At 39.6% G+C, this 25560-nt stretch overlaps 3 protein-coding genes and 1 long non-coding RNA gene across 4 annotated transcripts; 2 read left to right on the top strand and 2 right to left on the bottom strand.

The window, feature by feature from the left end:
* Positions 1-26: 26 nt before the first annotated feature.
* Positions 27-4788, top strand: LOC111608118 (killer cell lectin-like receptor subfamily F member 1). Its single transcript, XM_023330955.1, has 6 exons — positions 27-115; positions 1339-1442; positions 1638-1667; positions 1772-2054; positions 2254-2390; positions 3140-4788. Exons 2-6 carry the CDS (start codon positions 1409-1411, stop codon positions 3484-3486), a joined length of 831 nt encoding a protein of 276 aa, XP_023186723.1. The 5' UTR covers positions 27-115; positions 1339-1408; the 3' UTR covers positions 3487-4788.
* On the bottom strand, positions 4153-16046 carry LOC102234943 (phospholemman-like). The gene is made up of 8 exons (XM_005799008.3): positions 15863-16046; positions 9135-9192; positions 7766-7807; positions 7545-7568; positions 7307-7381; positions 7162-7198; positions 7042-7085; positions 4153-4826 (listed from the first exon to the last, which is right to left on the bottom strand). The coding sequence occupies exons 2-8, from the start codon at positions 9166-9168 to the stop codon at positions 4807-4809; spliced, it is 276 nt and encodes a 91-aa protein (XP_005799065.1). The 5' UTR covers positions 9169-9192; positions 15863-16046; the 3' UTR covers positions 4153-4806.
* A 252-nt stretch (positions 16047-16298) lies between these two features.
* On the bottom strand, positions 16299-20162 carry LOC102234682 (FXYD domain-containing ion transport regulator 11-like). Its single transcript, XM_005799007.2, has 7 exons — positions 20114-20162; positions 18336-18391; positions 18124-18156; positions 17437-17451; positions 17143-17217; positions 16990-17014; positions 16299-16881 (listed from the first exon to the last, which is right to left on the bottom strand). Exons 2-7 carry the CDS (start codon positions 18367-18369, stop codon positions 16851-16853), a joined length of 213 nt encoding a protein of 70 aa, XP_005799064.1. The 5' UTR covers positions 18370-18391; positions 20114-20162; the 3' UTR covers positions 16299-16850.
* LOC111607607 lies at positions 18321-25486 on the top strand. The gene is made up of 4 exons (XR_002752368.1): positions 18321-18407; positions 18489-18557; positions 22788-22870; positions 24235-25486. It is a non-coding gene; the product is annotated as an uncharacterized LOC111607607 (long non-coding RNA).
* Positions 25487-25560: the final 74 nt, after the last annotated feature.

Raw genomic sequence — 25560 nt, 5'->3', positions numbered from 1 at the left:
TAGAACATCTTTAGGGCATCTTCAAGCAGAAGGTTGGAGGAGCGCCGAGTCTTGACTGTCCGCCAGCTCTGTGATGTCATCATGGAGGAGTGGGAAAGCTTTCCAGTGGCAGCCGGTGAGCTCCGGTGAACTGTCCTGGTAACAGGAGAGTTAAAGTAGTTTTCTGTTAAATAATGCTGGCCACACAAAATATTGACACTTAAGGAACTTTCACTAAGGGGTGTACTCACTTTTGCTTAGCCATTAATGGCTGTATTTAGAGTTATTTTGAGGGAAGACTAAATTTACACTGTTATATAAGCTGCACACAGAAATGCTTTTCATTGTGTCAAAGTGTCATTTTGTCAGTGTTGTCCCATGAAAAGATGTATTTAAATATCTGCAGAAATGTGAGGGGTGTACTCACTTTTGTGATACACTGTATATATATATATATACATATATATATATATATATATATATATATATATATATATATATATATATATATATATATATATATATATATACACAGTATATATATATATTTATATTCAAGACAATATTCAAATATTGTCTTGTTGTGTCATAAACATGAAAGAGTCTTTATGAATGTTTACAACTGTTTCATTAAGTATCATTCTCTAAATAATTACACTTTTAATGCAAAGTTGACCATTTTAATAGACCTAAAATCCAAGTTTTAATGAAACTCTGCATTAAAAGTGCGGTTATTTACCAAACAATGCAAAGTTGACATTTTTAATGCATTTTAATGCAACTTTTCAGGTATTATGTCCTGCTTATGTGTGTCATGTCAGTCTTATGCACACCCCGTCAAAGTGTTGCCACATTTTCCATAGCCATCTCTATGCTATTTATTAATTGGTTCAAAGGTCAGCTCAAGGTCATCATAGGGCCCAAATATTTCCATATGAAAAAAGTACAAGAGAAACACGATGAGCGTAGCTTTGTGGAAAGTCTGTTTTACATACAGCTCAGAAAATATTTTAATAGCTAGGATAGTTCACACAAAGAGTCAACTCACTAGATGTTGACTAATAAACGTAATCTGATGTCTAATAAGCAAATTTCTTGCATCCCATCGCAGACAAAATGCAAATGTCCACATACATGTCTGACCGTGACCCTGTGACTGTGATAAAAGGTTGCTTTCATACGAGCAGATGGAACAGAAGCAGTTCAGAAAGTGACCAATAAACGAGGCTTATTGTGGACATGCAGACACGTGGCAAACACCTCAGTTAGAAATCTCCTGCCAAAGTTACGGGAGCAAGTATAACCTGCTCTGACAGATATTATTTTATTCTCTATTGTTTTTTTTGTTTGTTTTTTCAGGCGGAGGACAACTATGCACAAATCGTCGTCATTCCTACTTTGATTTTTTGTTGTTAGTGCGCTTTCAGACATGCTGCAGTGTCTGCTGCTCATCGGTTTGATTGGTAAGTGGCTCATTTTGATCCCTTCTGGCACCAGGAAAAATGAAAATCATGATGAAACAGTTTTGCCGTCTTTTCGTAGGTTTTTCATGTATATGAAAAGCTTCTGTTACTTTCCACGAAGGTTATAGTTTAAACAATGAAATGGGTGAATGATAAGTCCAGTTTGAGGATATGTCTAAATAAATGTTTTCACAGGGAGGCTGTGCATGTCCCAGCAGATGACAGGTAGGACCAAATGTATCCAACAGATGCGTCGCTGGTAGACACATCTTATACCTTTTTAGACATTTTGAAGTTCTAAAATCAAATTGTTTCTTTTTCCTCTGCAGCTCAGTGTAACACTCAAACTGTAGATCTAACAAACTCCAAATCCTCCCAGTCTTCAACTTACTCTTCTGACGACTACAGCTCTGCCAAAGCCACTGATGGAAATCAGTCGTCATGTTCAAACACTCGAGAACTTCCTTATTCTTGGTGGAGCGTTGATCTGCAGGGTGTTTACGAAATTTCCTGCATCTCAATATACAACAAGAAGGCTGACCATTCTGGTATATCTGGGGCAAAAATCTACATTGGGAACTTTCCACAGAACAACAACGTCAACAACAAGCTGTAAGAGCCTTAAATTGATTTATTCTGTATTTTTAGGCTGCCAGCTTTATGTTTATGCACTTGCCAACATTACTAACATAAAGTCTGAATTATCTTACAGCGAGGAATCTAAATATAATTGCGCACACCTATGACTTCATGGATAAAGCCAGGATTATTCTCACATCACCATTCTCGACCTCTCCTCTTTCTGTTTCAGGGTTTATAACATCACCGACTTCAATATCGATCAAAACAATCTCTGCTCATTTGATCCGGTGCTGGGGCGATATGTGACCGTCATGCCAGCAAACCCTTTAGTTCTATGTGAAGTGAACGTCACAGGCAAAAAGATAGGTAATGATTAATGTCTCCCTCCATAAATGAGGCTCGTTGGCTGAAATATGAGAGAAGATTGAGCGTCGAACACCTCGACATTCATCAGTGTGAACATTGAGCATATCAAAGAAAGCTAAATGTTGGCAAACTGAGCAATGTGAGAAGATTTAAAGCAAATTACCAGCTTTAGTCAAATCAGAAAGGATGCTATTGTATGTATTGGACTGCGTATAGGTTGGATTTAACCTGGAAAATTTTGCGCGAGTCTTCCTTTCATTCTAAGGTGCATCAGATCTTTTGCATTAAGGGACTTTCAGTGTCCTGTTCAGACCTTTGAGTCAGCCTGTGAGTTTGTCACATTCAGATTAAAGTCTCTCGTGTCGAGCCTGCAGGCTGTGTTGGTGGAGCCAGATGCAGCAGGCAGAGGAGTTGAGCAGATTTTGGTGAATTAACGAAAAAAGAAAAGAAGGTCGAAAAACATTTAAAGAGAAAAAAAAAACAGGAACAAGACTCAACTAATCAAAATGAGAAACTAAAACAGAATCAAAAACAGACACTAAAATCAAATCAAACTCCAAAACAAGTTAAGATCCTCACATCTTATTTCATTTACTGAAATGTGGTGGTTAAACATTAGAGTAGACTGGATATGAAAAGCTAAAAAATGTTCCACTGGTTGAACAACATATGTGTACTTTTTATTCCACAATGTGCTGATTCTTCATTTTTAATTAATGTTTTTTTTATGTGTATATTTGCTCTTCTAGAATCTCCCTTTAAACTGATTGACCAAAACAAGACCTGGGAAGAAGCCCTGTACTACTGCAGGGATAACCACAGAGATCTGGCCTCCATCTTGGATGAACAGATGCAGACCTTCGCTGAGCTGGAGGCTGAGAAAGCCAACAGTCCCTTCGTTTGGATCGGACTTCGCTACACCTGCACTCTGGACTTCTGGTTCTGGGTTGATGACAACGTTGTAGAGTTTAAACGCTGGGGTAGGGATGGTTATAAAGAAGACTGTGACATGAGTGGAGGCATGGAGAAAGAAGGAGACCATCGCTGGTTCAGCAAGTCTGACGATGAAGAGTTTAATTTTATCTGTGCATCATAAAAAATCAACTGTAATGTGTGATCATAATAAACCCGCTTCAGTAGCGTGTTTATTATGTTCTGGTAATCATAAATAAGATATTACATTTACTCAGTTACATTTGCGTAATACTGTATGTTATGATCAGTCACTCAGTACTCGAGTAGCCTTCTTATGAAGTAACTCTAAGCCTTCAAACTAGTCTTTGAATTAATATTTTTACTTTAGTAATGTCTTGCAGTTCTGCTGCTCTTAATTCTTTACAACCTGTAATGTTTTTATGCTAACATCAAAATCACCTTTATATGTCAGAATTTATTAAATAAACAGTGATATAATTTTGTGCTGACTTTCAGAATGAAGAAACATTTTATTTAGTCTTCATATGCATTCTACTTTATAAGTCCAGTTTCTTTTTTTTTCTTGGGATTAGCAAAACAATGACTTGAGCCCACTCTGTCAAAATGAAAAGTTTGATATCGAATCAATTATTTCATTTAAGTTGTACACCATTTTTAACGTGTTGTGATTTATAGAAATTATAAACTTACTTGATTAGCTCCCTCTTGTGGTTATTATGTGCTCTGCAGAATCCAACGTTGCATTAAAGCTTTAGAGTTTAATTCATTTATGGTGCGTCACACGCAGCATCACTGCACACAGACAAAAGAAAGGTCCACTCCTACATGTGTTTTAACTGTTATTTTATAGAAACAGGATTCGTTAAACAGTACAATCCACTACTCTCCTCCATGAACTGAAACTTGGGGAAGGAACATCACTCACTTCACGGATTCGACACAAAACACAGACTGCAGGTTAGGTTGGTGACTAATATCTACATCAGTGTTCACCTCACACATACAGAATACATGACAGAAGTGACGACAGACACAGCCTGCAGTATATGTGGAGCTTTACGATCATTTTTGGTGGTATGTTTGCATTATAATCCCATGCCACTTTCATTTCAGTCAGCCAAGTCAGCCGACACAAGCCGCATTGTGAAATGTTTGCTCTCTTTTTGGAAGATTACACAAACCTTTGGGGTCTCTCAGTCAATCCCAGCCCAGCAGGTTCTCAAATACACAAGAGTTCAGCTGAGTGAAATGAAAGCGACAGTTTTATGCACAATATGTCTGAGTGTAACAGGCTGCAGGTCAGTAGTTCAGTTGTCAGGCAAAAGGCCTCACACCTAATATCCGGTGCATGCCGACTGCTCTCTGTGGACTTCTCTAAATAACAGCAAAAGCCTGTGCTTGGTCTTATAAATCCCGCTGCTGCTGCTCTGTGGCTTCTGTTGGCCGGACGTTTGAGAAGTTGGTGTGTTTAGGTTTCTGTCTAGCAGTCGCAGGCACGACCTGTAAGCACAACATGGAAAGAGAAGTCAGAGACCAATCGACTTTTTTCCCCAATCGTAATCTTCACCTAAAAATTTGTCAACACTGACTCTAAAATAAGACTATTTGCAAGAAGGAACAAATGTGTAAATAAGACAAAGCTGGTAGGGAGGAGGACAGAGACAGAGCAGGTATGGTTCCGCTAATGCAAGTGGAAAATATGGTTGCAGTGAATCCCTGCAGGCGCTGTGAAGAGATGCTTACACATTACCCAGTTGTTTCCATGTGGGTCTCAGCTGTACTTTGTTTACATCAAAGCTGCAATAATTGCATGGTTTTACCAAACACGTTTTCATAAGATATGCTGTGCAACCTTTTGGTCAGGCCATCTTAAACTCACAAAGCACAGGCAGCAATAGGCTATCTGCATTTTGTTTTACGATACATGTGCGGTTATATGAATATATAAATACCTGGAAGATCCGTTTTTGCTTTCTACTTGATAGCTGGTAAAGTTATCAGTGATAGTTTTCCTCTAGGTTAGGATATTTTAAAGCAAATCGAAAACAAAATGTTGTAGGACGTGACGCTATATTAGCAGCTATTGAAGATCAACACTTTCACAAGAACCGGTACGTTTTATGGCCGTTTTCTCAGATGACCAATTTATAAATTTGAAATCATGATGCCTACAAGTTCACAGACTCTCACTTATCTTTTGCTCATTCAATCCAAGGATAACCCTCTTAAGATGTCTCATCTCATTTTGAGGGAGTCCTTACTAGACATGGATAATATCAATCATATTACAAATCATAATTATAAGGAAATCCAACACATAACACTTAAAAAAACAATACAATTTACTCTTCCTGTATGTTTGAGAAGAAAACAAATAGTGAATATGTCTGGATCATGTAATACATTCTTTATTGTAGATTTCTGTGACGAAAATATATTTATCATGACCGGCCAGTTCTTTTTTTTTTTTTTACTCTATTAGACTTGTGAACGTTTTTTAAGAACTGTTGGGATGTTTGTCGTCAAAACTGATGGGTAAAAATCCCTGCAACGTTGCAACAGGCGAGGTGTGCAAATAATTATTAAATCGCCACTTTAACTGAAACAGAAGATATTTTATGACCTTTGTAAATAAGATCTAAAACCTGTGGACATATCGAGTCATGCACAATGACAGAGTCATGCACAATCAGGCAGAGTGCGCGCCAAGGGGTTCACTGCTGAATCTTTTTATAGCTGCTGCAGCACAAGTGTGGTGACCTCCAGCAGCCCCAGTCCGCTCCCTGCGCCCCTCCTCCACCTCACGGACGCCCGGCGTCCCGCCACCTGTTGAACAGCGAGGTCCGAGGCATCTCAGGCCAGCTCTGCGAGCGCCGACCAGTTTGTGTTGGCATGGCTGTGTGTGTGTGTGTGTGTTTGTGGCAAAACAGATGGACGGAATAAATTCAGCTTTTAACCGGAAAAATTAAACTGGGTTGGAGATGAAACACAGAATATCTAAGACACTATTACGCCTTTTGCATTCGCTAATAATCCATCAATATTCCTCCTAACTTGGCAAATCTGATACACTATATTCCATGAAAATACTTGTTTTATCTGACTGACAATTTTAAATAAGAGATGTTTTCTTTGCAATATTTTTTAGCTTTTGTCAGCTCATGGACAATCGCTGGCATTCGTAATACAGACGGAATGTTTTTTTTTTTTAAATAAATAATATTTTACTGGGCAGATTGTAGAAAAATCCAATTTTTTCATAAAAAAAACCCCTCCTATGTTAAATATTTTAAAATATAAAATCAGTAGTGCTATAGTTAATGACTCTCCTGCCTTTTGTAGAAAATAAATGCAGCTGACATAGTTTTACTATATACTGCACTGGAAATAAGAATTTAATGCCCTGATAAAATTTCTGCAATACTGTATTACAGTAAAGATAATAACTTCTTTATATGTCATTGTGTGAAAATATATTAGATTCCAAACAGCTCAATAAATATAGAGTAAATAAATATGGAGGATAATATATTAAGTACAAAAATCTTGTGTTGTTCACCTAATTTAGAAGACAACTAAAGGTATACTGATGTAAAACAGGCGAATAAGCGAGATTACAGTTCCGAGGAATACTTATGGTTTTATTTTTGGACATCTTGATATTAATCTGTTGGCTGATGGGCAACTAACTGAAGATGGGTGTAAATTAGAGTACCTTGGTCGTTGAGCATCTGCTGAGCGTTGCTTCCTGTCCTCCTTCTGAAAAGAGAGCAGAGCTTTAGCGTTTCCACTCTAATTTCACACAGATCTATATCTGTGCTTTTAAAAGCTTCACCTCTTGTTCTGGTTGAACTTGCACCTGCAGTGGCCACCTTCAAGACAAAAGAAGCTCTTTGTTTACGATGGCTGTATCTCTGAGTAATATCACATGTTTACCAAGACGTTTCTCTGTGTGTGTGTGTGTATAGTATGCATCTTACTGAGCAGAATAGTGATGCCAATGAGACAGAGGACAGCAGCCAAGATGAGGCCTCCAACCCGCAGCCTGTGGTAGTCTGCACAAACAAATGGCGCTCATCATTAAACAGTAAGCTAAAACAAATATTAGCAAAATGTCCCGACTGGATAAACTAATTTCCCCAGACATCTTGGTTCAAGAGCTGATGTTACTAATTAAACTTCTGTTATTGCAGTAGTCGTAGAAGAACGATGAATTACCAAATGTAAACGCGTCTTCGCCGTCTGTTGGAGCAGAAAAGAAGAAAGGTCAGAGAGAGGATGCACAGTGACATTAATAAGTGACACAATGTAAACAGTGTGATGAGCAAGCATGGTGGTCTCGTTCTGAACCTTTCATAGGTCACAGCATTAACACATTTGTTGTCCTGAACTGATATAGAACCTAATCTGAAGGCATAAGAATGTTTTAAAAACATTACTGTCGTTCGTGGCCTCTGCATTGACAGACACCAGGGACAAAACTGAAAAACAAAAAAAGAGAGATACACATCAGTGCAGTGAACCACAGCCTGAAACGTCTCACGCGATTTCACCAACAAGACAAGAGCTGCACAGAAAATGCAAACCTCTGCAGGATCAGTACTTCAGCTGACATTTAATGTTAGTGTAAATATGGTTCAATTTAGGCAGGTTCTTACAAAGATACTTCAATAACAAAATAAAAGCAATCTGCATATTCACTACTAGTACATTTTAGGTCCTCTATAAACAATATATATTTAATTAAAACATTACAATTCAGAGCAGAGTGCACAGATGTGCCCTCATTACTGTCAATGTGATATTTTTAGTACAGTACCGGCACCACAGGTAGAGATGTGTGAAAAAAGGTTAAATAAAGTCTAGGTGTTTGTACCGACTGCAGCTTTCTGGGCAATCGGCAAGAACTGATCTTTTAAAAGTCTGATCTGGCAAATCAGATTTTGGCCGATAAATTTTCTGTTTCGACTGAAATTTTGCTAAATATAGCAAGGAAGTCATGGAGTTGGCAAAAGTGGGGTGAGTAATGTTAACTGAAAACGTCCAGACATGACCTGGTGGATCGGTCTGTCAGTCAAACCTCCCTAACAGGGGAGCAAAATAGGACAGCGGTTGATTTTTAGACCTTTGCCGGGGTAAATAAGGTTGGTTGATAAGACTGGCTTCATATGTACGTATCAGCCGATCAGCCATCTCCCAAAAAAATACGGAAATTGCGGCAGATTTATTGGTGGACCCCTAATAAAGTCACATTTTATTGCTTCATAATGTCACACTAAAAAAAAAATCAGAAAAATCCAACCATTAATTTGACTTCTTCAGTGAGAAGAAAGATTCACATGACTAAATATTTCTAATGTTTTTAACAAAAACCTTCCTATAAATCCTGTAAAGTAAATCAAACTAAATCTTTCTTTTGAGTTTGTCAGAGCCTAAAGAAACTTTTATATATGTGAGTCTATAATATCCCGTTTCCCCGGCTATAAATATGGCAATTAGAATTGTCTTAGCTCCTCTTCAAAATGGGAAAGACAACAGAACACAACATTTAAGTAAATTGAATGTGTCTTGATGTTCATACTTATTAAAAACAGCGAGGGGCCTACCCTGCAGTCACAAACAGAAAACAGCAATAAAGGTTTCTGTGTTTTTTAGTATGCATGTTCAACCTGGGGTGCAAAGAGCGAAGGGTGCTGTGTGTGACGAGTTACTATTCATGTTTTAAAAATACATTTTAAGAAAAACGTCTATTTTTCAAAGACAGTTTAAAACCACTCAGCAGAAATCAAGACAGTCTGTTTTACTCACAGGTCATAAACACCAAAGTGAGGATCTTTGACATCTTCAGGCCTGATTCTGTTTAGATCTGAAAAAGACAATAAGTACAGTAGGTTAATTATGATGCAAACTGTTGATCTCTGTCAGGCTCTGGCAGCAAATATAAATAAAAGCCTGAGGAACTGAGTGGAAATGATGATTTGTTCGATAATCTAGGTAGAACATCACCGTTTTCTGAGGAATAAACATTCGCTCGCAAGCAAAGAAATCCAATTATTTCACATGGGCTGAAAATTGGGGTGATTTTCATGGTCACAAAGGGATGAAGGCCTTAAATATCTCGTGGTAACTGCATTCATTACAAGGTTCCCATGTTAAAGCTTCAGAACTGTAATCTTCTTTGCGCCTGCTTCAGTGCAGCTGTCTGTCAGAATGTTATTATCCAGCCCTCAGGCTTTTAAAGCTTTTCTTGCTCTGAAGTGATGTATTAATCCTGTTTTCTGCAATGCATCAGCATAAAAATGCTGATATTCTATTAGAAGAGCTCTCAGTCTGTGCAGATGTTCTCAGATCTAGCTCCTGATGCTAATAAATCATTGTAACAGGAATAAAATGCCTTGGACAACTACATGTACGCCTTGAGCTAGTTTTCATTGTACTACTTTCTAAGCCTGAATGTCAATGGGCCATTATGACACAGAGATATGTTTTGATCTAGATGGTTATTGTCCTGCTAGACGCTGAACTTCCACCTCAGTGTCAAATCTTTTGAAGGCTTCATCAGGTTTTTCTCCAGGATTGACCTACATTTAGCTCCATCTATCTTCAAATTAACTCTAGTTAGCTTAAGAAAAGTGGGATCATCATTTTATTTGGGGTTATCAGGTTGAAAATGGGTTAAACATAATGTACAGCAAGCCTTACAGATTTGATATCTACAGAAACTTTGAAAACCATGTAAAAAAAAAAACAGTTTCAAAAAAGAGAAAATACAAGGGGTATGAACATTTTTGCAGGGCATTTTAAATCTTCCTTTATTAACTCATTTCCTGGCGCTTTATTTAGATTCCACGCGTCATCCGAGCGGATCAGCTCCCATGTTGTTTGTTGCTGCGGTGGTTGCCACGTCGGGGCAGCAACGGCAGACGCACCATGTGAACGGTGCGGTGACACACCTCAGTCTACAGCGACTTTCCGCTTACTGCACTTTTCCGCGTTGGGTGCATCACAGGGAAGAGCAGACTCGAGCGGGAGCAGATTCACACACGTGAGTGAGGTATGTGAAAATGCAACACTTACAGCGGCAGAAAGTCTGCTCTGTAGAACCAACCTAACAATCCCCAAGACAGCTACTGTCTCATTTATTTAGCTAAATGAATTTGCCAAGGTTTGTAGGTGTAAAACAAACCAAAGCTGAGCCTGATGGGATCAGAATAAAGGCTGTTATAAAAGCAGTATCTCCTCCCGCTTGGCTGCTGGTCGGAGTTTGGCAACGGGGAGGGGAGGAAGAAAACAACAGGATGAGCGCTTCTCTCCTGGTGCCTCCCCACAGCAACCCCGGGCGACGCCGGGGGAATGCAGAGGATGGGAAGCTGGCCGGCGACCAGCAGAGGAAGACAGAGCAGGGAGAGACGTGCAAGAGACGGATGACGAAGAGCGATGGAGAGCACGCAGCAGGGAAAGCGGAGAGGAGCCTGAGGAAAGCTCCCACCTCACCTCCACCAGCACGATCATATTCTACAGCAGATGTTTGTATAGGGTGGAGCATGGGAGGAAAGTGCTGGAGGCTTTGTGCTCAAGCAAAGGTAAAAGTCCAGCAACTTGATGGGAGAGCAGAGTGCAGTCAGTACACGTCATGAAGCAGCAGGTTGAAAAGAAAAGAGCCGTGCTGTCACACAAGGTGCTTAAGTGAAAACTGTCAGAAGAACATCTTAAGACTGTACAAGAAAGTTCCAACCATGAGCCACATCATTTTGAGCGTTTGAAGGAAAACAAGAGCAACACTTATTAAAAGATAAGCTGACTTTCCCATTGGGATAACATGAATCTCTCAGGGATTTATCTTGCAGGAGTTTTATAATTTTCCAGCCTTTCATGTCTCACACATCTTACCGATTCTTCCTAGTGGGAAATACGACAAATTCTCACACCAAACCCCTCCTGACAGATCTATGCTCTGCTGTCTGCATGCTGAATCCTTTAAAAAGCATCATTAGCTTCCAATCTTGTTTTGTCCTCCTTGCGACTTTATTATGAATCTTGTGAAATCACAGCTGATGGGGAGGTTTGTTTTACTCCCAAGGCCTGAATTCCCCCTGCGCAGCGACGACTCCAGCCGCGCCTGTTGCAGCAATAAAGACGGTTCTGTTCTGGCTTTGTCATGCTGCTAAGCCAGTCTCTGACTGGGTTTTGTTTTCAGCTCTCACAGCAGTACTTTTCCCTTTTTTTTCCTGTCTCTCTCTTTCCTGCTTCACGTATCTCTTTCACTACTTTTCTTTTCGCCAAATCTGAAAGCTGAAAGAATTGCCTGTTTGTTTAAAACCACTATAACCCACTGCTTTCCTTCACTGGATCAGCTTTGGCTCTACACTCTGTTTAAACTTGTCCTTTACTTGTACCCTTTTTTCCCCTTCCCTCCCTCTCTTCAGCCTTTTCAACCCATTTATTCATTACAAAGTCCCAGAGGCAGGGCTTCTAGGGTTTCTGCTCTTGAGCCCATAATCAGTTTCTGCAGTCCAGCCTCTCTTCTTCTCCTCTCTGACATCAGTGACGCTGCACAAACCATCCAGGCGTAACTCACCTATACGGTGGTACGCAAGCAAAACTGGTATGTTTACGCTGAAATAAACAAGCCTGTCTCGCCCCCGGAAGACCATACATGCAGGAACGTGTGGAAGATTTACAAACTTGCATAGTCTACTTATATAAAGCTGTTGTTTTTCCTAAGGCTGCAGTTGATCGTGTTATTACATTTAACTAGATCGTCTTCACTGCGGTCGCTGGTCATAGTGGTCCTATTTAAAGCGGTTCTAGGACCGCTTTAAATAGACAGTATTAGACATATTCTACAAAGATATGAACAAGGATAAGGATGACGTGCATTGTGGGTAAGATAATTGTAAACTAGTTTAGAAAACAGTTGATTCAGCCGATGCATTACATCGGTAGGTGGCTGAATAACTCAAAAATAAGCGATTAAAATGTTTCACAATGTCTCAAGTCGATCACCCTTTTCCATCTCAGAACTGGAAACAAAAACACAGCAGGTTTAATGTTTCTAGTGGAACATTGATCTTGTTGTTGGTTGTAGTTGTAGACGACAGACGCGATCACTTGGATCACGCCCACAGCAGTAAAACAGCCTGGCCAGAACAGACTGTGGGTGTCCACAGCTGCTGTGACTCGGGGGCCGAAGTGGTTATGAAATGGGAGTAAGAATAGATAAAAAAAAAAAAAAAAAAAAAAGTCAACACGAGAATACGAAATGGGAGCATGACTTGGTGAAATGGCAAACTGACTCAGAGCGGTGAAAACCTCCCTGTTTGCGTCACACGCGGTTGGTGTGACTGAAACGCGCACAGCATGTATGTCCAGCTTGGAAGTACTTTTCCAACGTGTTGAACTCCCAGACATGTGTGTTTGTGTTCCTGCACTACAAAGGCAGCTGTCTATTTTCAGCGGTGTCTTTTTATGCCTAAATTAGCATCAGTGCATTCCAGTGTGCAACACATCCTCAGGGAGCACACACACACATACAGAGGAAGGTTTTTGATGTAGCCTGAACACACTGACCACGGCTGAGTCCGCTTCGATTTCTTTGATGACTAAGTTTCCAGTAATCGTTGGAACGAGAGAAGAGTCAGGAATTAAGGATTTTAAAGTGAAAACGGATAACCTTAAAGTCTGGAGACTTGTCAAACGTGTCCGCTAGATACCAGATAATCCATACTGACCAAGGATGAGCTCCAACAAATGGAGCAACTTTTTTATGGTTGACATTAAAAAAAAAAAAACGCAACAGAGACAGAAAGGAAGAGGCCAGACTCGGTGGAGGTGGTGCGTTAAAGGATAAAGTGACACAAGAAAAGGAGAAGCTCATAACATTTCAAGGGAAGTAAAGAGTGAAGAGGAGAAGGAAAGAAGGAGAGAGGAATTTAGGCCTCGGGGAAGGAGAGAGGCAAGAAGACGAGGGAGAGTGAGGTTGAGAAACCGAGGAAAGGAGGAGGGACACAGGCAGAAAGCACGAGGGAGTGCAGCATACTCCAACCATGAGTCACACATGGAAACCACAAGCGCTAACAACAGACTTCATGTGCCTAGCTCTGCCGCCACACTCACAGGACGAAGGGATGGAGTCCATTTCTATAATTTCATTCAACCAGACCTCAGTTGAAAAACATGCTCAGTCCAAGATCTGAATCAATAGTTACAGAATTAAAAGCATTATCCGCCAACGTTTATGGCTGCTAAATTTGAAAGGATTAGCTGTGGTTCATCGGAGCAGAGCTTTTACAGCTCTGAGGTCAAACGGTGAAAGCAGTGAAGGTCACGGCCACGATGCCGATATAAAATCAATGCCTCCTCGTCCGGGTTTCTAAATTTGCCCGCAAAGTGACGCGTGAAGAGGTGAGGAGGGAGCGGGCGCCTCTGAGCGCTCTCTGTTCCTCTCCTACAAAGCCAAAGTGTTTCTCTCGGTTTCTCTCGTTGATTTCTCTGTGATCACGAGAGGCGAGGTGAAGACAGAGAGCTAAGTCTGTCTCATCTGTGAAAGAATAAATAACTCTATCACCTCGTTCTGGATCCCAAACTCCATCCTGCTGTTAACTCCATAGTTACTGGGAAAGAGATATAAGCATAACTTGTTCTGAAGCACGTTTAGGAGCAAGAACTTAATTTCTGGCTCAAATTTGCTAACTTGCTTTGCGATTCTTTTGATTCTTTCTTTACAAATGCAAAGTTTGTAGCAGCAACGATGGCTCACAGATAGGAACTGCCAATGTAAATATCGTTACATCCCACCTGACAACTTTAAGCAACACTAATTTCCCTCTGACTTCCACTGATGCAGAAGGAATTTGCCGACGACATCCTGATCTAAATCCTTCATCAACATCCACCAGAGGAACTGCTAAGAGTTTCACCAACGGTTTCTGTCCCCTTGTCCTTTTCCCAGGCTGTCCTTGTGACACTTGGCAAACACGAGTCACCATTGCTCTTATCAGCTGGCCTTCTGTCTCTCACACACTCGCAAACACACCAACACTCCACTATACGCTCGTGAAACCAAGCTGCAGCTTGGCTACCAGGAGAGCTTCATCAGGTTTAGGAGCAAAACGTTTCCAAATGGATCGAATCATTTGAAATCACATTTTATATCAGGTTTATTTTATTTTTAGGCAGTTGCTCATATATTTGGATTGAAATAAGAGAACATTTAGCACTTCCAGTTAGACCTTTTAGTGAAATTAAACTAACGATACATACAGTATAGTCCAGGGGTGGGCACTCCTGGTCCTCGAGGGCCGGTGTCCTGCAACTCTTAGATGTCTCCCTGGTCCAACACACCTGAATCCAACAGCTGAATCTCCTCCTAAGTGCAGTCAAGTTCTCCAGAGTCCTGCTAATGACCTCGTTATTTGACTCAGGTGTGTTGAAGTAGAGATGCATCTAAAAGTTGCAGGACACCGGCCCTCGAGGACCAGGAGTGCCCACCCCTGGACTATACTGTCTGACACTTACAGGGAAAGCATGCTAAGGTCACTTTGTAATTATTTGTTTGACCCTTTTGTTCTAAATTCCTATATAGTCAAAATAACAAAATCTCCCTTCTCAAACAGGATTCTATAATTTTCCCTCTTTGTTTGTGCTTTTAATCAAATTCTTGATTTAAAGGCTTTTGTTTTTACTGTGTACAGCAGCAACAGCAAAGTGTGAATGAATATGGAGAGAAAATGTGGTGAAGACAAAAAGTTTTGGATCCAGTTAAAGATGATTTATGACTTGTTATCTTGAGCTGTCCGTCCTGTCTTAGGCGGTAATCAAAGCCAACCTCTGGCTCAAAGGCGTTACGTTCAAGTCCTTGTAAATTTGACAAACACTGAATACTCCTGAATCGTTGTCTTTAAATGATTGCAGAAGCTTAAGCTGTTAAAACTCATTTTCACTGACAACTATGTAAACTGTGAAATGCAGAAAATATAAACCTAATGTAAATGTATTATCCTACGCAAATCATAGATTCCTCACAAGTTTTGAATTTCTGAAACTTTTACTCTGTTAGTGAAAACAGAGCAACAAAAGGCACCATTAAAGAAGGAGAAGGGGCCACCCGGGCCCTATTCATACATGGACCGCCTCTGCGTGCGATCACTTGTACTGGTGGCCTCGACAGAAACTAAACAGGACTGAAGGTAGAAATTGCTTTAGACTAGATTTCACTTTTAACCATGTGTCTAAATACTAAACTGTAGCGGTAAATGTTTTTCTTGAGCCTTTGTTACTCTTTAAACAACCGATAAAAATGATTTAATGTGATTTTTTTTGTGTGCGTGCTTCATCAAGTTTTTTGGGAGAGATTTCCGCGCACGCAACTTATCTAAAAAAAAAAAAGAAAGTCGTAACACGCCTTTTCTCGTTTCAAGTTTTCCAAAAAAAAAAAAAAATGGAGTAAACTGTCCAATTTGTCAGAGGAAATAAACAACACGGATAACGTAGAGAGAACATTTGAGACCAAAGGGTCATTTTTGGTGAAAACTTACCCTGAAACTCGGTCAATTCAGCAGCAGAAGGCGAGCGGATATCAATGCGTGACTCTCTGGAGCAGCGTCCTCTCTCCAGTGAGCCTGCCCACACCCAGCCTTCAACACGTCCCTCTGACACTCAACAGGTTGGCTTTTCATTTAAAAAAAAAAAAAGAAAAGGAGGAGAAGGAGGGGGAGCCGCGCTGCTGCAGCTTTGTTAAAGAGTTTCTGGTCCCGGGTCGGTTTCCGCTGACGAGCGACCGGACACGAGTGGGTGGGGAAGCTGATCCAGAGTCAGCCCGCGGGAAAACGTCGGATATAAGAGGCGCTAAGCTGAGCAGACTGTTGCTATTCACGTTTAATTGCTTAAAAATAAAGACACAATCTTTATTGTGCCTTGAACTGCATTGAACAATACTCTGGGAAACAAAAAACAAACACACTGACACGTCTGTTAACTTTTACAACAGAGATGTTTATTAGAATTTCTACATGCATTTAGGTCGGCGACATTTATTTCCCAAATTCTTTAAATACTTGGACAAATGTAACTAAATGTATCTATGACTGATCGCATGTCACCATGACACCGTTTCATAAAGCTTATAATTAGCCGGCATAATTTTAATGCGACATTGTAGTAATGCCTATGAAAGAAAAATAATAATAATAATGCTGTCTAATTAGTCTATATTTACAAACAGTGGAAATAGTTATTAAATAGACATTTAAGGACAGATCTGGACAAAATAAAGTCTCGTGTTAGGGGTCAAATGTCACATAGGATATTTAGATTCAACAAGTTTAAACCATGATATAAGGCTGATTGCTGATGGTGTTTCAAAAATATAAATTTGGGGTTTCCAGTTGCTGTTTATTTTATTTATTTTTATGTCTGTACAGGTTATGCCTGATCTTCTGAGCTGATGTTCTTCCCACCGTTTGTCTCTCCACCAGCCAGCCGCCTCCCAGCTCCTCTTTCCGAACCGGTTTGTCGGGAGCCAGATCAGATATCACCGTCATTATCCCTTTTTCGACTGGATAAAGAGGAAGAAGGGAGTGGCAGCAGTTAACAAGGCAGCTTGCAAAGAAAGAGCCGGCAAATTTAATTTCAGACAAACTCAAGATCCGTAGAAATGTCTCACCTGAGTTTCCTGCTGCAGTCTTTGTCTAGGACAGAAAAGTTGTTTTTTAAAAAAAAAAAAAAAAAAAAAAGATTTGTACATATCTGGACAGTTTGGATCAAGAGGAAAAGATGAAAATGTATGTATATATTTATTTGTTTTTGGAGCACTTACAGACTAAAAGGAGGACTGCTCCAATTATCAGCAAGCAGGTAAAGACGAGGCCTCCTATTCTTAGCCTTTCGTAGTCTGTCAGGTAACGAAGCACACACATCCAGTGTTTGAGTTGGAAGTTTTGTTGAATGTCATATTTTGAGGCAAAGCTCTGAATAAGTTTCACTTTTCTACATTTTTGCAATCAGTGATTTGCAGTGCGCAAATGGAGTTGTAATCAAATATTTAATCATGTGAGACTGTGTTTCATATTTCAGCGTGTAGGGGGGGGGAAAAAAGAGGGTTCACACTCACTGTAAACAAATGGATCTGAAGACAACAGCAGTGAGATACATGGAAAAGAAAGCAACACGTTTAGTTACAGTTTTTAATCCGTCAGGATCCAAGAGGAAATCCTGAAGTTTTCATATCATATGAGGCGTTTGCAGACTCTTAATCCCATCTTTTGCTGCACACAACGGGTCAGCCAGCTGAAAGAGTACAACGCTGCTTTTTTCATGCTTTAAAGAAAAGGCAAATTAAGCTGGTTGGAGTTATTTATAGTAGTCGTAAATGCAAAAAGTTAAGAATAGGAAAAAAGCTGCTCACACTTTAATATTGAGGAGTCTCTCTTTTAGGATTGAAAGCTCTGGCATGCCGGTTAAACAAATAACCTGACTTACTAATCTGTTAATAAAATCCCACCATCATCTTACTCTACGAAGAACAAAACAGAGACCATATTCTGCACAACAAACTCTAGTTTAAATTGTCTCATGTAAATAAAAAATAGCAATAGTTCAAACTGAGCAATAACATTATTATAAATGTTACATTGTTAGTGATGCTGCGTCTACATTACAAATAAAAACAATTTGATCGTATCTGTTTTCACTCAATGTTACCACTCTAATGTGAGTCTGACGTCTCATTTGAACTGGTTTATTCCCAGATCAGCTAAAGCTAATGGAGGGAAAAAAAAAAGAAAAGTTATGGCCTTACTTGCTTCAGTTTCCATAAAAATGGAGAACAGCACTGAAAAAAAGTAAAAAGAAAAAACAAATGGCACGTTATTCAAAAACAACTTAATGACGATTGAAAATTCTTCATTTCATCCATCTGTTCTAATGACAACACACAGGAAAGTGTTTTTCCTGCTGTAAATGCATTTTAACACATTCTCCTATAACATATGCTTGCTTGGTTTAGGTTACCTGCCAGCAAAGTGACCAGACTGAGACGTCCCATCCTGAACACAACACACAGTCAGCTGGAAAGAGACGAAGGTAAACACACACACAGAGAGAGAGACATATCAGCATCGTGAGACATTTTTCTCATCACTTCTTTTTTGCTCGCTCTCTTAGACTCATGCAGACCAGCAACACCGTGTACTTTGCCCTTTCCTCGGGAAGAACGTCCTTGTGCTGAGAGAGGTCAGCGCCTCATCCGCAGGGGTGCATTCTGGGTATTTGTAGAGTAAACAGCGGATCGCTTTTTGTTATGGGTCGAAACCCAGCATGTCTATAGAAAACGTTCCTACGACTCGCACTTGAGTGGGGAAAGTGTTGTAGCATCCAGCCAAGTCAGTCATGTGATGTACAGAACAGGTTCTGTTCAACCTCTCAGGATCTTTATCTGATTTGGAACTTCACATGGGAAATATGCATTTATTTCAGGATATTACTTGTCATTAGGCTGACATTTTATAAATATCAGTCAACTTGGCAGTTATAATGAAAGACAATATTGACTACACATGTATTGCAATGTGTTTTTTGAGCTTGCCAATGAACCAAAGTGGATTTTCGGCAATTATCGACCAGTAACAGTTTGATTTTGATCAATACTTACTGGTAAATTTGCTTTGCAGTGATTGAAGCTGCCCAGCATACATTCAGGACGTAGTACAAGTTAATAACAAACTTTTCGGGTTTCCTTGGGCTTAATAATACGCTTTCTGCCAGTTTATGTTGCATTTGACGCTAATTATCTGCTACATGACAAAAAGCAAAGGTGGGTTGCTAACATTATGAAGTAAAACACTGTGCATTAGTTTTGTTGAAAGATTTAAATAGATTTTCAGATAAATAACCACCTGGACACCATCTATGTGGGTTGGCGCCCAGATGGCCAACCTGTTCCCGCCTGCAGCAAGTCTCTCTTCTCACTTGGTGTTGACCTTGGGCTAGTGGGAAATCAAATGTGTTCTGGTTTCTGTCTCTTCTGTCTTCGCTCTGCCTAAAGTGCATTTATCATTTGGGATTTAAAGTACCCCGTTTGTTACTCTGACCAGGAGACGCAAAAGCGAATTCGTGAAATGCGTTTCTTTTTGTTTGATGGGAAGATTCATTGAAACCTCAACACATTTTTGTCTCTGCGTCCTCGTTAGCGAAAAAAGAGAGTTTGCATCGGCATCCTCCCTGCTGGGCACCAAATGGGCGCCATGACAAAGCAGAGGCTTGTTGTGACTCTATTTGCGTCACTTCCATTATGACCTTCGTCAGGTGACTTTTCAATGTCAGTGTCATGTTGCACTTAACAAGCCAAGGCTGACAAAGACTTTTTCTGCCTTCTAGATGCAATGTGTAAAAGAAAAAAAAACCCGCCTCGCACAACATGAAAACATTTATCATGCGACCTAAAGCAGCAGTGGATTTTGCCAAATCGAACTAGCAGGAATCTGCCCAACCGTCGATTAAATGTACATGCGTAGAAAATAAATACATACGAGAGGATACATCTGTTTTTTTTTAACTCCTGAAGGAAACTTTACATTTTCATTGAAGCACTTGACGATCGTGCGTACTCACAAACAGACACGGTCTACTACACAATCTTTTTTTTGCGTATTCCCTCTGCACAAAAAAAAAATACCACTTGTGATCAAACAACGATAAAAGAACAAAAAACTCATTCTGTGCTAAAAAAAAAAGAAAAGCCTGACCTTCCATGTTTAACTTCGAATTCACCCCACCCTACCTGGGCTTACCTGAGGTGACGATTCAGGAGCAGAGGAGCGTTGGTGAAGACTGTGCAAGGTTAAAAGTGTCTTTTGTTTTTACCTGAATAAGTACTCTCAGCTCCTCCTCTTTGTTTGGGGTAGAAACATTTGTATGTGCACAACCGCATTGGGAGCGGGACATGACTTCTGGCCTGAGATGTGTAGAGTGTGTATCGAAGGCCAGTTGTAGTTCTATTCCACAAACATCAGCGAGTGTGATTACATAGCAGAAAGCTAGGCTTGAGAAAATGTATTTTTACTAACACCTGATAGACTGCAGGCCATTGAAAAAGTAGCAAAAACCCCTTGACGTCACTTTTTGTCACACTCTAACAAAGTCGATGTATTTTAACATGTTTTGTATGTGATAGAAATACATAAAGTAGTGTAAATGGGAGGTGAGAATATTCTAGAGAATATTTGTAAAATGTGCCATGCATCTGAAACACAGCCTGCTGATGACCTTGTGATGACCTTTCACTAGAGCTACAAATCATTTAGGGCAGTCCGGCTAGCTTTCATATGCAAGATAGCTCAAATTCAGTCAGATTGGATGGAGAGCTTCTGCAAACATCAATATTTAGGTCCTGCAACAGATTTTTAATTGGATTGGGATTTGGATGACTCAGACGTGAAAGAAATCCTTCTATTGTAGCTTTGTTTTTATCATTAGGGTTGTTGTTCTACAAGAACCTTCACCTTTTTGTCACGTCGCCCCATAGGAACGCATGTTAGCATTTATTTTATATGGCTATAAATTGATGTGCACTGCTATTTTCCACCACACATACACGGAAAGTAGGTAAATTTATTTCCTCATCAGACCAGAACACCTTCTTCCATATGTTTGCTGTGGTTCCCCAAACTTGCTTTGCAAACTTCAAACAGCAATTCTTCTGGCTTTCTTTCAACAGCTGCTTTCTTCTTGCCATATTTGTGCTCAACAAATAGTTGTCCTCCAAAGTTGCCAGAGGGTTTTTGACTGGTACATCTGATAATGTAACTTTTGATTGGAACTAGTAAGCCATATAAACCCAATTTCTAACTATATCTACTTAAATACTGTTTAAATCAAGCATAAGTTACTAAATAAAAATCTCATGCTGATGCACTGTCTGCGCTGAGAAAGACTCACTCAATTCAGCATGGCGAATGCTTGGAGGATAGTTGGACCTATTTTCTGATCAAATTCATTAATAGTTATTTGACCGCTTCAAAATAAATACGACTCAGACAAATTATGCAGCACCGAACCGTCAGCCCAAGATCAGTGGGGGATCAATTAGCATGAAAAAGGTGAAGAAAAAAACTAAACTAAATTGTGTCCTTGGTGGTGGGCAAAAAATATTATATCAAGGTCATTTACCGTAAAAGAAACTTTGATGAACAATTTAACAACTTTTCTGTTTAAATATAATATAAATATAAATATTTTTTTCAGAGACAGAAAGGCTTAAGCCATTTTGGACAAACATTATTTTTTGACAGATTTCAAGTCATTTTGACAAATGACATCCAGCCTAATTGACATTTAGTAATTAAGTTGACATACAGTACATGAGACTCTAAGTACACTTCAACACTGACGAGTTTTAAGAAAAAATAACACAATAAAGCGAACGTGTTGGCGATCTAGAGGTGCTGCTTCACACTGTCAGCATCACACTCAGCTGCAAATCCTTTCACTTACGCCAACCTGAAACGTAAAACCGACAGGCAGGCTTTATCATCTCTGTTCTTGTATTATTTTCCACTACACCTGAAATCTCATTTATTTATTTACTTCAAACATATGTTTCTGAAATAAATGTGTCCACGAATATAAAGCGCAGGATGTGTAAATAGTTGGTGAATCCTTGAATATGATCTTTTTGCTGCCCAGTTCAGCTGATCCTCGTCTTTGTTTTAATGGCTCACTATAACACATATTCAGATGATGAAGTCACCCAACCTGTCTGGGGAGTTATCCTATTTCCATCCTACCTCAGCTGCTGAGTACATCGCCACAGAAAAATAATGACAAACCTCTCCTATTCGTGAACCTCATTGCATCTTCATCACCAAACGTTTTGGTTCATTAGCCACAAACTATAAATCCATCACTGCCAGAGATTTTTCCTCTAAAACATGAAACTCCATGAACTATTCACCACAATTGAGTCATCAGAATAAGGATATGATTTACAGTCATATTCTTGTGTTTTGTCCTAAAGCTTTCATCTTCAGTGAGATTGTTTCATGTAGAAGCAACACAAAGACACAAGGGAAGGAGTTTGTGTTGTACTGTGTATTTTTCCACTCCTTCTTTCTCTTTCCTTCCTCCACAGGTGCTATTGTTTTTGTTTTGGTCTCTGGGGCTCTGTCAGGTTTCCAGGTATCACCCGGCGCCCTTCTCCCTGTAGAGTAATTTTCACTCTGCTGGCCTGGTGCGGGGCAGACATTTTCCTTCTAACTACCTGAGCAGGAGAGAGCGGTTATTTTTTCTTCCTACAAAAATGGTCTGAGACGCATTAGGCTTTTAACACTGCGAGAAGCGGTCTGTTCTCAGTTTGTTAGATCTTCAGGCGCTTCTCCTTACAACGCACGTGACCACAAAGTGCAAAAATATACAGGTCGGTGTGTCTGAGTCTCGTGACTATTTATACCTGCCTCTGTCACGCAGAAAGAAGCAGCGTCTTAACAGGCGAGAGCTGCTGGGACGCGTCTGAAGGAGACGCAAAGACAAAGACAAAGAAATACCTCAAGGTTTGTATGCAAGTGATGATATCAGCATCATTTAGCAGCTGATACCTGATGACATTGGAGAAAGTAGAGAAAACCCAGAGTTAATCACCTTGTCATTGTTTGGCCATTGCTGCTGTTTGTTACCACATTATTCCATAAATGTTAACAATGTTCAGGTTTATTTACCAAATATCTAAGACTTTAAGTGCTGGAATATTCAGACTGAAATCGAGTCCAGCGTGTGTCGCCTCTGTGGGATAGAAAAGGAAAACATCCGAATGCTCTACGGCCATTTATCTGACTGCTCCTGCTAATGAGATTAGATAATGGTCACTGTGCTCTAAGACATCTCTCATGCCAAAGATTAAATTACACGATGATTGCTTTAATGTACGGGAGATACTCAATGCAGGAATACTGCTGTTAAAACTGAAACAGAAAGGCTGAGTTTCTTCAAATCAAGGCTAAATACTAATTTATTTAGAGTTAATAATAACTGGAATATTGATCAGTATATTTCATGAATAGCTGATGAGTATTAAGTTTATGGTGTATGAATAGAGTGGATCTCTTGTTGCAGATGCTCCTGTCCATATTAACACTTACAGTAGTTTGGTGACAGTATTATCAAAGGTTATTATTCCTATAGACACACTAAAGCTACAATCAACATATGTGTCCTTTACATTTAATCATTAAAATATATTTTGAGGTTAAAGAATATTCTGAACCGTGCAGAGCTCTGTTTTGCCTTCACTATGTAACCTAAAACGACAATCAAAACAAATACAGAGATCAGTAGAAGGTCACAGTTTTACTAAAAGTTGCAAAAACTAATTAACAGCTCCACCTCTGACCTTTCTCCGTTTGTTTTTGACTTTCCTCTGGAATATTTTGACCGTTGTTTCCTGATATTTGGTAAACATGATGTCCCCAAAGTCATTTATTGTCAGTGAAAGGTCACAGTATGAGTGCACAGGAAACAGTGAAGGTTATCTTACACTCACTGGCCAGACACACACCTCTGTTATGGTGGTATTGAAGTGTGTTTGTCCATAAACAGCACTAGTAAAGGTCCTAGCACAGGTTAAGTCACATTGTAGTGAGTCAATCAGCAGAAGATCTTTGCTAGGTTTTGGTAAAATGTCACAGAAATTAACCTTGAAAGGAAGAGGTGTTGGCCACAAACATTACCCTTGTTTGCATTAATATGTTTATACACTTATTTATTGAAAAACATCAGCTACATTTTGAATTCATATTACTATCCCATTCAGATGTGCAGGAATTCATCCATTCCTTTTCATTTTCAAATGAATGTATTGTACTACTTTTACGCAGACTTAAAAGACTTGTTTTTTTGTTGATGTTTTTTTTTTTCACAGTCAAATCCAGAACCCTTTGAGCAGCCCAGCAGCTAGCATGACCTCTCTTACTCCGACACACATGCCTTTATTTTGTCATGTCCTGGAACAACTGCAGACTTCCCATTCGGTGGTTCTGACTTTACCAGAATCAGATTTGAGGAACAGAATCCAGCACACAGTGAACCAAGGAGTTGATGAGCAGCTGAATCAACACATTGCTCCACACCAACTCTGTTGTATCAGCTAAAAGGCCAGGGAGAAATCTCTCCCGCTGAAATCTCTCCTGTGTGTGTGTGTGTGTGCGTGGGCGGGTGTGTGTGTGTGTGTGTCTTTTCCACTTCAGATCTCATGGTATGGTACTCTGAGAGTGTTTTTGCCCCCCATACATGTTGCTTTTGCTTTCTGTCTCGGCAAGCAAATTTCAATTCAAAGACAAGCCGAGAAAATACAAGATGCAGTTTTCAAATGATGATTTTTTTTATCTAAACCAACCTGGACCTGAGTGAAAAAGTAACCCAATAACCTTTGCAGCAACAACTTCCATCAAACATTTGGGGTCATTTGAAAGGAGACTATTCATTAAACCATATTTAAGAGTTTGTTTAAGGTTTGATTTGCATTTGATGGTGTTCTTTGGATTATTATTTTTGCTAAATAACCCAAGTAGGCTTAAACTTAAGAACACAAACTAATAGTTGGTTGATATCCTTCAGGAATTGAGAGTTAAATTAATGCTTCTATCATTTACAACATATTGTTTAAGTCCCCAAGAGGAAACACAGGCCCAGGCCTCCATGCTACCACCACCTTGTATAGCTGTCGATATGATTTTCTTTTCCTAAAGAAAAAAAGTTTCCTAAAAGTTCCGCTCTTGTCTTAGCAGTTTATAGAATATTTCCTCAAAGGTCTTGTGGAACATTAGATGCTTTTTGGGATATGTGAGACAGGTCTTTGTGCTCGTGGAATAATTGTAGTAGGCTGGAAACTTCAAGATTATATCATTTGTGAATAATAACTCTCCCTGCAGAGTATAAAAATCTAAGAATAATTGAGGAATGATTGCAATAACTTATAAATATAAACACCACTATCACCGCTACATCACCACTGTCACCACTAGGGGGCATCACTCTTCTGTTCCCTTCACATTTACAATCTACTCCATTTCAGTGTGCCTTTTTATGTAAATATGAAACATTATTGCAGCAGAGTTCAGATTTCACATATTCAACATAATTCACTTTGTTACTGATGGGCTATTAGGTTTTTTTTAACGCTGTCTTTAACAACAAGAATTTGTGATATTTCAGAATTCACGGTTTGCTGCATTACCCAACAATTTAA

This window comes from Xiphophorus maculatus, chromosome 3, assembly GCF_002775205.1.
Source record: "Xiphophorus maculatus strain JP 163 A chromosome 3, X_maculatus-5.0-male, whole genome shotgun sequence".
Taxonomy (NCBI): domain Eukaryota; kingdom Metazoa; phylum Chordata; class Actinopteri; order Cyprinodontiformes; family Poeciliidae; genus Xiphophorus; species Xiphophorus maculatus.
The sequence above is the reverse complement of the archived record's forward strand: the minus strand, read 5'-3'. Positions and strand labels throughout refer to the sequence as shown.